The following is an 18258-nucleotide window of genomic DNA, read 5'->3' as shown; positions in this document are numbered from 1 at the left end:
TGCTGTGTCCTGACTGAGCCCCTATTCCTGTCCCTAAAGCGTGACGAACCCTCAGACATGCAGAATAGTGACGCCCTTTCCACGTCAAGTGGCCTCCTAAACCTCCTGCTGAATGAGGACCTCTGCTCAGCCTCGGGCTCTGCTGCTTCAGAGTCACTGGGCTCTGGCTCCCTTGGCTGCGACACCTCCCCGAGTCGGGCAGGTATGTTGGCCCTGGCGGGGTGTTAGGCACTTGGGAGGTTCCCACAGGATGCACTGCTCCAGAATCACAGGCCAGCCTCTGTGCTCAGGACAGGGGTCACCGGCAGTCCCCAAGCAGCTGTCGGAGCCCATGCAGACACCCACACAGACACACTCTCCCTGTTCAGCATGGCCAGCCCTAGCTAGTCAGAATTCCACATCCTCCCTATTTGCTTCTGATTTCAGTGCCTGCAGGCCTCACCCTGGCTCCTTGTTGGACCATCCCTCTGACTCCCCAGATAGTGGTTTGCCTTCCTGCGTTAGTTCCACTTGTGTGAACTGAGGGTGTGAAGCACCTGCAAGCCTCCACCCGTTGGGATCTTTCACATGTGATCTGGAATCTCAGTCACCAGAAATGCACACACACTCCACAAAATTGAAGCTCCCCTACTTCTCTGGAGTGAGCTTTCACCTCACCCCCCTTCGCAGGCCTGCTGCACAGGTGAGGCTGGCTAGGGAGTGCTCCAGGCCAGCTGCCTCCCCTTGTGGGAAACTGCAGTGCCCTGTGGTCCGCATGAGTGGAGATGGTGAGAGCTTGGGAGAGAAGGTCAAGGCTTGTAACACGCAGCTCCATTTGAGCTGCTCAGGGCTTCACAGGAAAGAATTGCCTGCATGGCACTAGCAGAGATCCTGTTTCCTAATTACCCAGAGCATTCAGGAAGTGGGAAGAGAAGGGGAACGTGCACCGGCACAGATACCCAATACCTAAGAAGGGGCTGGGCTCTCTCAAATGATTCTGACTTTGAGGAAGCACATTATGCAAGGTTTAATTTTGTATGTCAAGGTTTTGATGCACCACGTTTTTTGTTTTTAAAGGCAGTAGTGACACAAGTCATACCAGCAAATATTTTGGAAGCATTGACTCCTCAGAGAATAATCACAAAGCAAAAATGAACACTGGTATGGAAGAAAGTGAGCATTTCATTAAGTGCGTCCTGCAGGATCCCATCTGGCTGCTGATGGCAGATGCGGACAGCAGCGTCATGATGACGTACCAGCTGCCTTCCCGGTAACCACCCAGCGCTTTCCTAGGCACCTGGGGAGGGATGGGATTCAGGAGTTCCCAGAAACAGCAAGGTCAAGGTCATTCAGATGGGGCAGGACACCCCTCTGAAAGACTGAGATTTAGTTGAGTGCAGCAGAGAAGCAGGCTTCCCTCTGGACAATTCTACCAGGTTAGTACAGGATGGCAATGGCCCTGCAGTGTGGCCAGGGTAAGCCAGGGCCCTGTGGATTCACACCCTACGGCCTTCGAGGAAGACAGGCTCCTGGTGCTTCCTTCACAGTGCCACGCTCAACTTTTACAAAGCATTGGTGCCAGCATCTCTTGCTTTGTTGCCCAGTAACCCTGTGAGGTAAATGGGATGTGTCTGTCTGTCTGTCTGACTTAGAGTTGAAGGAACCAAGTGTCAAGGTAGGTGACCAGCCCAGGGAGCTGGCTGCTGTGCAGTGACCCAGGGGCTCTGCGTCCACATCAGGCTGCTGTAGGGAACTGCATGTGGTCCTTTCCCTTGCGGAGCACCCACTTGGCAGGAGAAGCTGGGAGGAAAGAAAGGAAGGAAAAATGAACCCTGTATAAGTCCATTTCCACACTGCTGTAAAGAAATACCTGAGATTGGGTAATTTATAAAGGAAAGAGGTTTAGTTAACTCACAGTCCTGCAGGGCCAGGGAAGCCTCAGGAAACTTACAGTCATGGAAGGGAGGAGAAGCAAGCGCCTTCTTCACAAAGCTGCAGGAAAAGAGCACAAGCGAAGGAGGAAGTGCTAAATACTTATAAACCCATACAACTCACTGTCACCAGGACAGCGTGGGAGAACCACCCTCATGATCCCGCCACCCCTCACCAGGTCCCTCCCTCAACACATGGGTATTACAGTTCCACATGAGATTTGGGAGGGAACTCAGAGCCAAACCCTATCAAACCCCTGAGTCCTCTGGTCAGCTAGTGGATATGGAGGCTCCATCTCCAGGGTAGCTGTAGTCCAGACCAGCACTGGCCAGTGACAGGGAAAGGCTGTCCTGCTGGCAAGAATCTCCCAGATGAACCATGCCTGTTGTGCAACCAAGCCCCAGGGGACAAGGTTACACCTGCAGATACCCAACTTCCAGGCCTGTTGTAAAATATAGTAAAATTAAATCTTGACCAGAATCATCATTTTCATAGAAAAACTACAGATTCTTTACTAGGGAGATTAAGTTACCTTAAACGGTAATTTTTTTAAAGAAAAGGAAATTTGCATTAAACAAAATCATCTAAAACTACATTATCTATACTGAAAGAATAAAAATAGAAACCCTTAAGACATTTGAAAGCTTACCAGTTTCTAAATATCTTGTGAAGAAATTTAGAAGCAGTTTTGAAGGAGGACAGAGAGAAGCTGAAGCTCCTGCAGAAACTCCAGCCCAGGTTCACGGAGAGTCAGAAGCAGGAGCTGCGCGAGGTCCACCAGTGGATGCAGACGGGTGGCCTGCCCGCAGCCATCAACGTGGCAGTAAGCTCATGGGACTCGATTTCTGATACGGCCCTAAAAGGCTCTGTGATGGGGATTCTCCTTTGCAACTTTTCTATCAATTTAAAACTTGTAAAATTAGGCCGGGCGCAGTGGCTCACGCCTGTAATCCCAGCACTTTGGGAGGCCGAGGCGGGCGGATCACGAGGTCAGGAGATCAAGACCATCCTGGCTAACACAGTGAAACCCCGTCTCTACTAAAAATACAAAAAATTAGCCGGGCGTGGTGGCAGCGCCTGTGGTCCCAGCTACTCGGGAGGCTGAGGCAGGAGAATGGTGTGAACCCGGGAGGCAGAGCTTGCAGTGAGCTGAGGTCACGCCACTGCACTCCAGCCTGGGCAACAGAGCGAGACTCTGTCTCAAAAAAAAAAAAAAAACTTCTAAGATTAAAGGTTTATTTTTTTAAAGGCACGACAACACTAGGTCTGCTTCAGATAACTTTGTTCCAGTGGCTTTTCAACATTGTTTCCAAAAAGGTTGAAAAATCTAATCTCAGTCACTTGCTGAAATCTGTGTTTTCTTTCTTTCAATTCTGTTTTCGATTTTACAAAAAACCTCTCCTATCACAAACCCTCAGTGTCCATGGAGAGTGTTAAATAATGGTGGAAAAAACAAGTTCCTGCTGGCATGCCCTCCAGGCATATGTCCTTCCAGCGGCCCCGTGGGCACACCAGCCCCACTCTCCTGCTCTCTGCCAGCCCCTCGCCCACACACACCATGGAAGCTGCTCTTGTCAAGGTCTCAAGTTCTCCAGCAGCCAAACACAGTGTCACTTCTCAGTCCTCGTCCCAGGGACCATTGGCAGCAGTGAGCGGCTCTCTCCAGGGAGCTCTTGCTGCCCTTGGCCTCCAGGCCCTGTGCTCTTCAGGCTGTCCCTCTGACCTCTTGGCCTCCCCACAGGCTCTTCCTCTTCTCTGCACCCTCTGGCTCAGTGTCTGTACCTCTTTCCGCCCTCCCCCCCCACCCCCTCACGCCTTGCAAGCCCTGGAGGCATCCCAGGCTCTACTCTCAGGCCCCAGCCAGTTAGTTGGCATATTGTCTGGGTTCAACCTTGAAGGTAGATAGAAGCCCATCATTTAGTGCCTTCAGCATCACCACACAGGTCCAAGCCGTGAGGATGCTTCCATGGCATGAGCCCTGCATGTCAGAGTGGCCTCGAAGCTGCACTCACTGCTCCCCATGTCACCTCAGTCAGAATCTGTCCCCCACAGTTCAGATCCCTGCCAGCACTGTGCCACCTCAATCAGAATAAATGGTTGCAAAGTCATACACGTCTGACCGCCCATCCACATCTACCTCATCTCCCATTTCTCCTCTCCTTCCCTCCTCTCCAGTTACGCTGGCCCCTTGGCTGTTTCCCGGACTGCCCTGGCAGGCCCCTGCCACAGGATCTTCACATGTGCCCAGCCCTTTGCTTGGAATCCTTTTTCCTCAAAGAGACCTGTGGCTCACCCTGGCTGCCTTAGAGTCTGTTTTCCACCTGCTGCTGCATTAGTAATCTCTTGCTGCATGGCAGATGGCCCAACACTTAGTGACTTCAACAACAAACATGTATTCTCTTGCATGGTCTCTTTGGGTCAGGAATTTGAGAGCGGCTTAGCTGGGTGCTTCTAGCTTAGGGTCGTTGCTGATGTTGATGGTAAGATACTGGTGGGGGCTTCTGTCACCTGCTAACTGGAGGACCAGCTTCCAGGAGCCTCACTTGGAGGCCTGTCATGCGCTGCTGGCTCTTGGCAGAGGCCTCAGCTTCTTGCCGTGAGGACCTGTCCGTAGGGCTGCCTGGATGTCCTCACAGTGTGGCAGGTGACTTCCCCAGAGAGAAAAAGAGGAAGCCAAGGTGCCTTTAGGACTTAGAATCAGAAGTCAGATACTCTGTTAGAGGCAAATGCCCAAGTCCAGCCAAGGGTTAAGGAGAAAGGAATTAGGCCCCACCTTTTGAGGGAGAAGTGGCAAAGAGTGTGGATGCGTTTCAAAACCATTGTGTCACCTTTTCTGTGGTCTGCTGTGAATGTCCAGTTGAAAATCACAGATGTCCTCCATATACTCTATGCCTCTGGAGCCCTTCTTAGTCATTGTCCCTCTCTGCTACTAAAGTGCCAGCTCCTGGGGCAGGGATTTTGGCCTTTGCTGCCGGCTGCCTCCTGGCTGACACCTGGTCACCTGCCCCTTACTCAGTTTGACTTTTTTTTTTCTTTTTCTTTTTCTTTTTTTTTTTTTTTTTTTTTTTTTGAGACGGAGTCTCAATCCAGGCTGGAGTGCAGTGGCACGATCTCCGCTCACTGCAAGGTCTGTGTCCCGGGTTCACGCCATTCTCCTGCCTCAGCCTCCCGAGTAGCTGGGACTACAGGCGCCGCCACCACGCCCCGCTAATTTTTTGTATTATTAATAGAGGCGGGGTTTTACCGTTTTAGCCAGGATGGTCTCTATCTCCTGACTTCGTGATCCGCCCGCCTTGGACTCCCAAAGTGCTGGGATTACAGGCATCAGCCACTGCACCCAGCCAGTTTGAATAACTTTTGTAACAACTCAGATCTCAAGTTTGTTACTGATTTCACTTTTTTTTTTCTTCTAAGGAATGTGTTTACTGTGAAAACAAGGAAAAAGGTAATATTTGCATACCATATGAAGAAGATATTCCTTCTCTGGGACTCAGCGAAGTGTCGGACACCAAAGAAGACGAAAATGGATCCCCCTTGAATCACAGGATCGAAGAGCAGACGTAACCCCTGCCCCACCTCAGCCCGGCAGCCAGCAAGCTACATACACAGGTGGTGCTTGGAGGAGATGAAAGATCTTCATGGCTGTTTCCACTGAAATGGACACATATGCTCATGTTGCTTTTTTTGTTTTAGAAAAAAACAAACAAACATAGTTTTCTGAAGGGGTGACTTAAAACTGTGGAGAGTGGGGAGGGTTTGGAAAGAAATACGTTTTTATATATAAAATATATATGTTGAGTTTTGTGGGATGGGAAGAGACTTTAGCTGTTATTTAACTTGAGAAAGACTAAACGCCTCTTCGTGTCAGGGAAGTTGCCTCAGTGCTCCCAGAAGTCTTGTGACTGTGATGAGACCTCTGTCTGCTGCACCAGTTGGGGACTCTGGCTTCCAGAGTTTTCCCAGGGTGTTTGGATCAGATCAAATTTTGTCCTCTCTTGGGGACTGCTTTTTATCTGAATTATCATTTAGTCAAGGTAGTTTAGCTTTTTTTTTTTTTTACATACCAAGTGGAGATAGCAGCCTCTCCTAGTTTTCTTTCAAAACGTTTCACATTAAATGGTGTGAAGCATTGTTTGGCAAACCAACAGCTTTGGCTTCTGGTGTGGTCCATATTTCAATCTGACAGCTTTTTGTAGTGAACAAAGTTGAAACATTTGCTCTGGACTAAAGAAGCCTAGTGGTTTGTGTGGCCAACTCCATCGGATGAATGCACACGCAGACCCTCTGCATATTTCTGCATCGTTCTTGTCTCCTTTTCAGACCATGATGGCCAATATGGAGATTGAAATATGTCATCAGTCATCTCTTTATGGTGACTTCCCTCTGCAAACCAGGCTGTGACCAACACATGTGGGACCCAGTCCTGTTTGGTCTTCTTCCGTTGGAGCCACCCAGACATCAGCTTCCACCCAGCCAAGCCCACATCACATCTTCTGGCTGAGAGCAGCCACTGCCACTCAGTCCCACAGCTTGCAACTGCGTCTTTATTTTCAGGGGTGCAGTGAGCTTACCTCTCCCGCTGCACCCTGGGTTGGGTGCCCAGCCCTCATTCTTTTCATGAGCCCGACCTCTCTCGGAGCAGCTTTAGGCCTCTGCCAGTGTCCCCAGCACTTTTTAAGTCATTTGGATACTTGGGGAAAAGTGAGGCCAGTCTGCCCAACTTTTTACAAAACCTCATGTTGCATTGTATATTCCAAAGATGGTTTGGAAAATTTAATATTCATCCCTGGTGGGAATTCACAGTTATCACTGAAGAACAGTTGACTTAAAATTTGACCAAGACTATGAGGCTTAAAAGGGACCAGGGTTTTCTTTTTTTCTTTTTTGTTCTTTTTTTTTGAGATGGAGTTTCTCTCTTGTTGCCCAGGCCAGAGTGCAGTGGCACCATCTCGGCTCACTGCAACCTCTGCCTCCCAGGTTCAAGTGATTCTTCTGCCTCAGCCTCCTGAGTAGCTGGGACTACAGGCGCCTGCCACCACGCCCAGCTAATTTTTTGTATTTTTAGTAGAGACAGGGTTTCGCCATGTTGGCCTGGCTGGTCTCGAACTCCTGACCTCAAGTGATCCACCCACTTCGGCCTCCCAAAGTGCTGGGATTACAGGCGTGAGCCACCACGCCCGACCTGGACCAGGGTTTTCTGTTTTTTGATGGAAGTGAAATCTCTTTGTAATCCACTAGGTTTTCATAGTAAAACCATCTTATGCCTGAATATTAAACCTATTTTTCGTAAACACAAGAACACTTTAATTTTTCGTTAATTTACAAAGTAACATCACCTGCCTAGGCCTACGATAAGGTAGCAGTCTGCATTCTTAACGGCAATTAGCTGTTACAAACTGCTTCTTGCCTCTAAAGTCAGATCATGAAGGGATAGGTGTTAATCTAAGGTTACATGTATGTTACTGAAACACAAAACTGCCAAAATCTTACTCTGCTGTTATGAATGTTTACCATCAGCATTATTTTGTTATTTAATATATGCTCATTGATTGTAGCTTCAGCGCGTGCCAAGCAGTTGACTTAATAGGATCATCTTGTGAATTTGTTTACATGATGCCAAGCATCAAGTCATGTTTTCTTTAGTGTGTGTGCTTATACAGGTGTTAAACACTTTTTCTCTATTTTAAACTGAGCCTTCTTTTTAATATATTCCTAAAAAATATATGTAAATAAGCTCTCAGAGTTTGTGTGATGATTTGTTGAGCCTTGCTGGACAAGTGGTTTGTTCGTGTGCAAACCAAACTTTCTTTACCCAGTGCAATAGATTTGTTTGACTGCTTGTGTCTTTTTATGACCTGTTTGCCTTTTAGAAAATTGGTAAATAAAGCAAGTATATTTTTATTTTTACTTGTATGTATTTTTCACATAGCACAGAAGAAAACCTGAATAGAGATCAAAGATTATTAAAAAAAAATTTTTTAAAGGAACTCCAGAAATTCTGCATTAAAGAATCTTACATCCCAAAGGCTGCCTCGCGGTCAGCTCCCTTATAGCGTTTGATTGTTGCTGGCTCCCTTTCTTCCTGTGTGTGTCACACACACACCCTCCTTCAGGTTGCAGAAATGAACTTTGTGTAATGCAAACCTAATCGTGTTATGACCCACAGTCTTCACTTTCAACTGGAGGGGTGCAGCTGTCTGGCTCAGCTCCAGAGTACCCCCAGCTCTGCCTCCACGCACCTCTCTTTTCCCTGCATCGCTGCCCTGGGTTACCTGGCCTTTCCAGGCTGGCTGCCTGTCTTCGGGTCATCAGGCTAGGTGGGGTTAAAGGTGGGGCAGTTAGGAGGCTCCACCAGAAAGGTCACATGTATCCATTGTGAACGATATGGGCAGGGCAGCATAGTCCCCTGACCCCAGCCCTTCTCTCACAGTGATGAATGAAGCCTTGTGAGGCCAAAACTGTGGAAGCCCTAAGAGTTGCTCGCCACCCCTCCCACTCTTCAAACCATGACCCTGGGGGTGGAAACAGAGAGCTGAATGGATCCTGAACCCAATGCCCCCGCTCAGAGAAGCTCCCTGAGCAGAAGGGAGGGGCTCTCCTCTGCCTGCTAGCCTGGCTTCCTAACTCCAAGTGCTGATGGGATAAAAGGCAAAGTCCTCCTAGCAAGCACAGAGGCCTCTGCAAACTGCCCTAAATGGCCAGATATGGTGGTTTCACTGAACCTCTGGGTGCTTTTGGGAGACTCTTAATTATATTTTTATTTACCATATAACCCCAAGGGTTTTATTTCCAAATTAAATGGAGATTCTGAGTCTCCTGGGCAGATTGCCCACAAGGGGCCTGGACAGTCTACAGGCCGCAGCTGCCTTTGTTCCCCCCAGGGATTTATGGCCTGCTACCCCCACTGCTAACTGGTCCCCCGCAGCAACCACCACCCTGCCCAGCCTCTGTTGGCCTCTGTTCCTGGCTCTAGGGAGATCAAAGGGCTCAAATGCTCAGGAAGTCCATACTCAGACAAACTTTGAAGGCAGGACTGGCCCAAGGGACAAACGGCAGGAAGTGTTGGCTAGGGGAGGCTGCTGTGAAGGAGGGAGGGAGGGCTTGGTGACCCCAAGATAGGCCAGGCTTCTGGGACAAAAAGGCCATGCCAGCAGACCAGTGCACTGCTAAAGGGGATTGAAGCTGACCTTGCAGAGGGGACCTTGGGCAACTTCCCGTCCAACCAAGAAGGATTTTGCTGATGTACAGCCTTCTCTATTCTCCTTCCCTCAACCCCCACCCACTCCACTGTCAGACAAGGCTTTTGAGGTCCCTAGTCCTCCCTTTAGCCTCCTCTCTCATAACTCCTATCACCTGTCTTTTGTTTTTACAAGGTCAACTTTATATCATGTCCCATAACCATAAACAATCCTTCCTTGCCTTCCGTATAGATTAATTCTAAACGTTAAAACCCTCTGAACAGTGTTACATTGTTGTGGCTGTGAAAACTCTTGTCTCCTGAGCCAAGTAATGTGCTAAGATTACATTTCTTTTCTTGGGAAGCTTTTGTTTTCCCTAGAGTTCCTAGTTGCTTTTCTTTTTCTTTCTTTCTTTTTTTTTTTTTTTTTTGCTTGCACCATTTGCCTTTATCATGTCCTCCTTGCCCCTGAAATCCAGTTCCCCATCCAATCAAGTGTTCAATCAGGCTTTACCCAAAGTCCTCTTTTGGGGCCCTGATCATCCTGTTGCAATATAAATTGCCTAACATAAAGCAGACGTTTTAGGATGAGAGCATTGTTCGTTTGGATAATGAGAGGAGTGTAAATCAGTTTGCAAACTTGGGAGTACAAGAAATATCAGTGAGTTTATTTTTCCCTATCACAGTTTCTCAAAGTAGTGGAAATGTCATTGTAGTCACTTGGGGAAGTGGGCGTTCTCCTTCCCTGGGGTGATATCTAAGTGGTGAAGGACAGTAAAGTCACAGAACAATAATCCACTTCCTTGGGATCCACCACTCCAGCCCCACCCTGCCAGCCCCACTACTGGGCAGGTGGGGAGTGTGTGAAGTAAAGGGGTAGTTTCACACCCAGGTGAGTGATGCTGGGCTGGGGGAAATCTCAGGACCCTGCTCACAGAGCAACCAAGAGCCAGAGCAGGGACAGTTGGGAGCGGGCAGGAGGGGGTCCCAGGTAATTACAGAGGTCAGTGAGGTGACTTAGGTGACTTTGGGAGCCTTCAAACCTCTCACCAAACTCACCCAGCAGGAAGCCTGCAGGGGTCCCTCTGGTGGAGAGGCAGAAGTAAAGGGGCCGTGGGAGGCCGGTCAGATCTCTCTAGGGGCAGTGGGGGGCAGGTCTGCAGCCTAGTCCTGTCGCTGCGCTCAGCTGCTGGGGTCCCGTGATGTTCCCCTCCCACGCGGCCTTCCAGCCCATCCTGCCAGGGACACCCCTCACCTTCCCTACCTAGCAGCGCTTCTGTGAGGCCAGGCTCTGCTGGGGGTGCAGGGAGGTGGACAGGGGGTCCTAGGTCAGACTGTGCCCTTATCCAGGGACGCTTATAGCCTGGAGGGGCTCCGAACAGACCCTGACGATCCCAGCACGGGTGAGTAGAGGGGACTGAAGAAGGCAGGTGCTGTGCAGGGCAGGCTGGTGGTCGGCTGGCTGGGGTCCGAGAAGGCGTCTCCGCGTTCCGGCTCCTCCACGCAGCGTCTGGACTGACGTCGCAGGAGCCCGGCCGGGGTCCCCAGGGCGTTGCCCTAGGGCGCGGCCCCACTGCCCACGCACCCCGCCCGCGGCTAGGAGGGACCCGGCAGATGGGCGGCCCGCCGCGATGTGGGGGTCGCGGGCGTCTAGTCGGGACAAGCGCCCGCCGCCTGCCCGCGGGACAAAGCGCGCGAGACAAAGGCGCGGCCAACACCTGTCGCTCTTGGCGCGGCCGCCGCTTTTCTCCGCCGAAGCGGCCGCAGCTGCCAACTGTCACAGGCATCAAGTTACGGGGACCAGACGGCAGCTTCGGCGGGCCTGTGGGGGGGGGAGGGGCGGAGAAGGGGAGGAGGGAGGCGGGCGGGGTGCAGGGGAAGGGAGGGAGGGGCCCCAGGGGGCCAACGGGGACTAGGGGGAGATGGGGGAGCTCAGAGGGGGACGCGGGTAGTGACCCGGAGAGCAGAGCCCAGGGGGAGAGCGGCGCGGGCGGGAGCACAGGGGACCCCGCCCCTCTAGGACTCCAGTGCTGACGGAGGGCGGCGTCGGGGGTCCGGCCCGGCGTCTGGACGAGTCCGGAGGAAACTCACGAGCCGCCCCGCCACCACTGCCCAATGGACCCTGCCTCCCCCGGACTTGGCAGCCACCCCAGCCGGGACCTGAGACCCCTCTAGGTCCGGAAACCAGGGACTTGGCTGTGGCTCTGCACCCCAGGGAAGCAGCTCCTGGGGCCCGTGGCCCGAGCGCTCAGCTCTGGAGGCGCCATCGGTGAAGGAGGGAAATGAATGAATTAATGAGTGAATGAATGAGTGGACGGACCGACGGACGGGTGGACGCCTGCTCGCACGCGCGGCAGATCAGTGGTCCTAGAGCAGCAGACGGAGAGAAACAAGCGCAGGCAGGGCCGCAGCTCCCCGGGGTCGCCGCCCCGGTGCCGCCCCCGCGGGGGTCTCGGGAAGGCCGGGCTGGGGGCCCAGCCTAGCTCAGCCAGCTGCCGCCCGTCAGAGCTGCGGGGCCGCACAAAGCGCGCTGCCCCGATTGGCTGCAGCGCGCCTCGCGGTCGGCGGCCCCTGGCCCGCGCGACCAATCGGCGCATTGAGATGCAAATAAGCGACTATAAAAGGGGCGGGGCCGCGGCGGGCCGGAAGCCGCGAGGAGCGCGGACGGCTGGGCGGCTGCGGTGCAGCTGAGGCGCCGGCGCTCCGGTCCCCGCCGCTCTCCGTCCCCGCTGCTCCCAGTCCCCGCCGCGCCCCCGCGGAGCGGGCATGGCGCCACCCGCGGCGCCTGGCCGGGACCGTGTGGGCCGTGAGGATGAGGACGGCTGGGAGACGCGGGGAGACCGCAAGGTGCGGGCTGGGGCCGTGGGCAAGCAAGCGGGCGGGAGGCCGTGCGGGGCTGGGACTCAGTGCCCGTCTCCCCGCAGGCCCGGAAGCCCCTGGTGGAGAAGAAGCGGCGCGCACGGATCAACGAGAGCCTGCAGGAGCTGCGGCTGCTGCTGGCAGGCGCCGAGGTGCGGCGGCCGGGCAGGCGCCGTGGGGCTGCGGGGCGGGCGGGCTGGCGGGCGGGTCCGGGAGCGTGCTGCCGGCTCACCGCCCTTCCCGCCCGCGCAGGTGCAGGCCAAGCTGGAGAACGCCGAGGTGCTGGAGCTGACTGTGCGGCGGGTCCAGGGTGTGCTGCGGGGCCGGGCGCGCGGTGAGTGGCGGCGGGGCGGGCGGGGGCGCCGGCCGCGGGCGCCTGCAACCCCCGCCAGACGGAGGACTTCCCTCCCGGCGCCCCTGTCCTGTTGGCGGCGAGGGCTCCCCCCGGAGCAGGGTGCGCCCCCGCGTCTCCTGGGTGAGCAGCGTCCCCGCGGGCCGGGTGGGCTGGGCCACGCAGTCGCCGCTCACCGCGCGGGACGCGGCTCTCTCCCTCCCACCCTCGGGCCCAGAGCGCGAGCAGCTGCAGGCGGAAGCGAGCGAGCGCTTCGCTGCCGGCTACATCCAGTGCATGCACGAGGTGCACACGTTCGTGTCCACGTGCCAGGCCATCGACGCCACCGTCGCTGCCGAGCTCCTGAACCATCTGCTCGAGTCCATGCCGCTGCGTGAGGGCAGCAACTTCCAGGATCTGCTGGGGGACGCCCTGGCGGGGCCACCTGGAGTCCCTGGGCGGAGTGGCTGGACGGCGGGAGGGGCTCCGGGATCCCCGATACCCAGCCTCCCTGGTCCCGGGGACGACCTGTGCTCCGACCTGGAGGAGGCCCCTGAGGCTGAACTGAGTCGGGCTCCTGCTGAGGGGTCTGACTTGGTGCCCACAGCCCTGGGCAGCCTGACCGCAGCCCAAATTGCCCAGAGTGTCTGGAGGCCTTGGTGACCAATGCCAGCCAGAGCCCTGCAGGGGTGGGCCCGGCCCTCCCTGGATCTCCTCCCTCCTCCCAGGGGTTCAGATGTGGTGGGGTAGGGCGCCTTGGAAGTCTCCCAGGTCTTCCCTCCCTCCTCCGATGGACGGCTTGCAGGGCAGCCCCTGGTGACCAGCCCAGTCAGGCCTCAGCCCCGTTTCTTAAGAAACTTTTAGGGGCCCTGCAGCTCTGGGGTGGGTAGAGGGAGGGAGCTACAGGCGGGAGGAAGAATCTTGTAGAGCTACCAGCGTTGTCCCAGGTTCACCCGCCCAGCCTTCACTAGCCCTGTGCCGGCCCTGGGGGCAGAGGTGGCAGGAATGGTGCTGGGCATTAGTGTTCCATGCAGCCCTGGGTTAAACAAAAGCTTGAACTTGCCACTTCAGCGGGGAGACGAGAGGCAGGTGCACTCTGCAGCACTGCCCAGAGCTGTGAGGCTCTGTACATCTTGTTTGTAGCACACTTGAGTTTGTGTATTCCATTGACATCAAATGTGACAATTTTACTAAATAAAGAAGTTTTGAGTTAGTTACCCTTGAAGTATTGTTGAGTGATATGTCATTAATGTGTCAGATGTGTAAATGCTAAACTAAGCACATTCCCCTGCATCTGAGGCTGGTGAATATCGTTTAAAACCTCACCCTTTCTCAGCAGGGTGAGCAGTGTGGTGGCGGTGGGGATGCACTCGTGGCTGTCTCTGCAGCAGGCAGTGCTTCTGCCCCCCGATGCTAGGCAGGTCCTCAGGCCCAGCCTGTTCTTGGGCATTGTGTGTGTCCTGGAGAAGGATTTTGTTTGCACGAGGCTTGTCTCCAGGGTAACTCAGCGATAGGGAGATGACCTGTCTCTGTGCCATTTTCTTGTTCATGAGCTTCAGGAATAATTAAATAATGCCTAATTGCTACCCATTTGGCTTGCAAGTATCTTTCAAAGACCTGTTTTAGGACCCACAAGCACGACGTAGACATCAGTCTACTTGTGTGAGGTTGTCGCTTATCTTGAACGAAGAAGGAGCTTCCCCACTGGTGCCATTGACTTCAGGGTCAAGGAGACCCACCCAGTTTGTAGCCCGAAATGAAAGTACCAAGGCCCCGGGGGGCTTGAGCCTTAGGTCAAACTGGGTCCAGGAGGTCAGAACCCTCAGGGATGGAGGGTGGCAGGATGGGCAGCTGGGGTGCAGGAGCCTGCCCTGTTGGGCTGGGCGAAACATGCAGATAGCACGTGGTCAGCCGGCTGAAGTCACCACCACAGTTAGCCTAGCCCCATCCTCCTGCTCCAGGACCCCAAAGCAGCAGCTTCTCACTGGGGGTTGGCAGTCCCTAGGCTAGGGCCGAGGTGTGACAACTTAGGATTGACATCAGGGTCTCCTCTCTGGACATGTGCTTTTGCCTTAAGAACACCTTTCCCAGCAGCCCCTTTATGCCCCCAAGCAGATCCTGGCCACCAGGGGCATTTCAAAGTTTGGGGTTCGCTCTGGCTCACCTCAATTCAATCATAGGGCTATAACCAAATGCAGCTTTAACTTTATAATCTGGAGCTGAGCTGTTGGGGCAGTGAGGAGCCAGCGCCCGACTTGAGCAATGGAAATATCATTCCTGGGATTATTTTTATTTCCTCAGACAGACTGATGTAGGATGTGCCCACAGGGACACGGATGGATAACGGGCCATCCTGAAAGCCCTGGCTCCCAAATACCACCCAGAGGCCATGCCAATGAGCTCTCATGTCATTCAGGGAGCATCAGCCACGGACTACTTCAAAGGAACAAATTTCACCTCTGAAATCCACTCATCACACCTTCCCAGAGGCCCTAGGAGGGGGTCAAGGGGGAAGCCCAGGAGGCAGGGTGCAGGAGGCTGACCTGGAGTAACAGTGTTGCTAGGACCAGGGTCAGAAGCCACTAACCCAGAACTCTGGCCCCGTGTCCCTCCAGCCCTGAAGTCAGCTTCACAGTAATCCTCAAGTGCAGCTTCTTTTGGAAATGTAAACTGGCTCCCACACCAGTGACCACTGTTGGTCTCCTGGGGCTGAGAGCTGCTCTTGCCTGTGGGGCGGCCGGGGCCACCAGCTTCCCAGCCAGCTGGTTGTTTCACACCAGCTCCTCTCTCCCAGAGCCCCCAGGCTCCCCACAAGCCATTCTCTGAGGGCTGTCTCCTTCCCATCCGAATCCCTGACCCACTGTATTAGTTTTCTATGTCTGCCAAAACCAATGACTACCCTCTTGGTGGCTTCAAACACACGGTTATGATGTTGCAGTTCCACGGTTAGAAGTCTGTCAGGATTCACTGGGCTAAGATCAAGGTGTTGGCAGGCAGTGCTGTGTTCCTTCTCCTGCCCTGTCTTCATTCAGGGGCCACCCACATTCCTAGGAGGACGGTCCCTTCCTCCATCCTCAAAGTTCCTTGGAAGCGTTGCATCTCTCTGACCCTTCTTCCATGGTCACGTCTTCTCCTTCCTTCTACTTTTAAAGATCCTTGTGATAACACCGGCCGCCTCCCCTCCGCCCCTGGAGAATCCAGGATAATCTTGTATGAAGGTCTTTAGCTTAATTCTTAATCACATTTGCAAAGTCCCTTTTGCCATATAAACTGGCATATTTGCAGGTTCTGGGAATTAGGATGTGGTCATGAAGGACATTCTCTGTCTGTGACACCTGCCTGCGCCCTGGCCCAGGCGTTCTGCCTTCCATCGTGAAGCAGTGTGGCGCCCGCTTCCCACATGGGCATGGGCCCCCATCCCTGCTCACCTGCTCAGGGACTCTGCTCTCCACTGCACCACTAGCTTTGCCTCCCTTCTGGATCATTCTCATTAACATACAAACAGGCTGTAATATGAATACTTTCACTCAGAAAAACCTCCCTGGATCTGACATACTGTTAGCCTCTGCCTCATTTCTTTGCTCTAAAGCAAAATTCCTTGAAAGCGTCATCTACACTTACTGCCTCCACTTCCACACATCTCATTCCTCTTCATTCCTTTCCAATCAAGCTATTGGCCACCCTTCCACTGAAACTGCACAGTCAAAATCTCCAGTGATAAGCATGCTTCGCAACCCAGTGGGCATGTCTGCATGTCAACTTCACCTCTCCTGGGTTACTGGAGGCTCCTCCTCCAACCTCAAGGGCACCACACTAGCCTTCCTTCTACCTCATTGGTCATCCTCAGTCCCCTGTACTCAATGCTCCTCCCTGCCAACCTCCAACTGGATGTGTCCTTCCCAAGGCTTTGTCCTCAGTCTTCCCTGCCACCCCCACACCCAGTGACTCCATTCGGCCCTTTTTGCCAATCCTGTACTCTTGATTCAAAGCCCCTCTCCAGGTGGCTGTCTCCTCTCTATTCTCCTGTCCACTCAATGACTGCACTTAGATGTCAGATGGGCTCGCCGGGCGCGGTGGCTCACGCCTGTAATCCCAGCACTTTGGGAGGCCGAGGCGGGCGGATCACAAGGTCAGGAGATCGAGACCATGGTGAAACCCCGTCTCTACTAAAAAATAGAAAAAAATTAGCCGGGCGCAGTGGCGGGCGCCTGTAGTCCCAGCTACTCGGGAGGCTGAGGTAGGAGAATGGCGTGAACCCGGGAGGCAGAGCTTGCAGTGAGCCGAGATTGCGCCACTGCACTCCAGCCTGGGCGACAGAGCGAGACTCCGTCTCAAAAAAAAAAAAAAAAAAAAAAAAAAAGATGTCAGATGGGCTCACACCACCACCAAAACAACAGATCCTCAGCCATCACCACTTCTTGGCACCCCATGGATTGAGCAAAAAAATCTAGACATCACCCTCAAGTTCACCCTCTTCCTGCCATCCCACTTCCAATCAGCCAAGCCCATGAGCGCTACTTCTTTTTCTATTTTTATTTTTTATTATTATTATTATTTGAGACGGAGTCTCGCTCTGTCGCCCCGGCTGGAGTGCAGTGGCGAAGTCTCGGCTCACTGCAACCTCCGCCTCCTGGGTTCAAGCATTTCTCCTGCCTCAGCCTCCCGAGTAGCTGGCACTACAGGTGCCCACCACCAAGCCCGGCTAGTTTTTTGTAATTTTAGTAGAGACGGGGTTTCACCGTGTTAGCCAGGATGGTCGCGATCTCCTGACCTCGTGATCTGCCCGCCTCGGCCTCCCAAAGTGGTGGGATTACAGGCGTGAGCCACCGCGCCCGGCCGAGCTCTGCTTCTAAGCCCTGCCTCCACGTGTCGTCTTTGCCACCGACCAAGTCCAAGGCAGCCGCGTTTCTAACCTGGGCCTCCGCAGCAGGCCTCTGACTCCCCTCCCACTCCACGGCCGTCCTGACTGCGACCTTCAAGACTCTGCCCGGCTCAGCACCGCCGCCCCCCCGGGGCTCCTCCCTTCCAGCCCTCCCTACGCTGTGCTCGGAACTCAGGCCTCTGCAAGTGACCGGAGAGCCAGGACCCGGACGGTCTCGATCTGCCCGCGAGCCCAGCCCTTGAGCCCTTCGGTCGGGACTGCCCTGAGACGGCGCTGGGGAATCCCCGAGCCCCCTGGAGCCAGGTTCGGGGCGGGGCGCCATGCACTCGGAGGCGCTCGGAACAGCCGATGCCTTGACCACGCCCCCCAACCCCGCCCCGCCAGAGGCGAGCAGCGGGGCCTCATGGGAGATGTAGTTCCTACTCCTCTACTTAGTGTTTTGTTTTTGTTTTTTAATTTAAATCAGTTTTATTTAAGAATTTCCAACAATGGCAATTCTTATAAAAAGCATCCAAGCACAGGACACAGAACTGCAGCAAACAACATTCTCATGGGTAGCTAACAGACATTAGAACTTCCACCCTTTCTTTGAGACACCAGAGCTCACTGGTGAACTCCGCTTCCAAGTCCTCTTCCAAAGCACACCACAAGCTCAGTCCATATTCTCAACCCATCAGTTTCAGTTCATATTTCCAGACTTACATGTCAGTTAACAGAAGAGAACATACACCACACAGCATTCACAGCAGTTGACAAAGGGGTGGGGGGAGTATAAGTATCGTTTCACTTAACACATTCAAATAATGTGGGTTATCTAAGAACAAAAACTCACTTAAAATCTTCCAAAAGATGTGGATGTCCTTTGAATGCAAAAAAACATTCGTACATTATTTGCTATCATTGCTCTCTGCACACTGTCACCAAAGCCACAGGATTGAGAGACACATCTCGCCAAGTTAAAAAATATCCATTACGCACCACCAAGTCTCTGCACGCACTCTCTCCTTTCCTCGCTCACACTAGCCTTTCATGCCTCGGCACCACCATCAATCCCACACAAGGTTTCGAAGGTTCAAACAGCCTTCTGGTTCCATATCA

At 53.6% G+C, this 18258-nt stretch overlaps 2 protein-coding genes across 4 annotated transcripts in view; both read left to right on the top strand.

Annotated features, from left to right (window-relative positions):
• PER2 (period circadian regulator 2) overlaps positions 1-7818 on the top strand; it is a 45212-nt gene extending 37394 nt beyond the window's left edge. For both annotated transcript variants that reach the window (XM_007966848.3, XM_007966849.3), the window contains exons 20-23: positions 40-202; positions 1057-1249; positions 2584-2734; positions 5326-7818. In XM_007966848.3, coding sequence (XP_007965039.3) covers positions 40-202; positions 1057-1249; positions 2584-2734; positions 5326-5475 — 657 coding nt within the window. In that variant the 3' untranslated portion in view covers positions 5476-7818. The remainder of the gene's footprint in view (positions 1-39; positions 203-1056; positions 1250-2583; positions 2735-5325) is intronic.
• Positions 7819-11275: 3457 nt separating this feature from the next.
• Positions 11276-13503, top strand: HES6 (hes family bHLH transcription factor 6). 2 transcript variants are annotated; one of them, XM_007966847.3, is made up of 4 exons: positions 11276-11935; positions 12013-12099; positions 12200-12241; positions 12517-12748. In XM_007966847.3, the coding sequence occupies exons 1-4, from the start codon at positions 11855-11857 to the stop codon at positions 12643-12645; spliced, it is 339 nt and encodes a 112-aa protein (XP_007965038.1). In that variant the 5' UTR covers positions 11276-11854; the 3' UTR covers positions 12646-12748. The 2 variants fall into 2 exon arrangements, with proteins under 2 accessions (XP_007965038.1, XP_007965037.3); XM_007966846.3 differs by having other exon boundaries at positions 11287-11935; positions 12200-12281; positions 12517-13503.
• Positions 13504-18258: the final 4755 nt, after the last annotated feature.

This window comes from Chlorocebus sabaeus, chromosome 10 (assembly GCF_047675955.1).
Source record: "Chlorocebus sabaeus isolate Y175 chromosome 10, mChlSab1.0.hap1, whole genome shotgun sequence".
NCBI lineage: Eukaryota > Metazoa > Chordata > Mammalia > Primates > Cercopithecidae > Chlorocebus > Chlorocebus sabaeus.
This window is presented reverse-complemented; position numbering and strand designations above follow the sequence as displayed.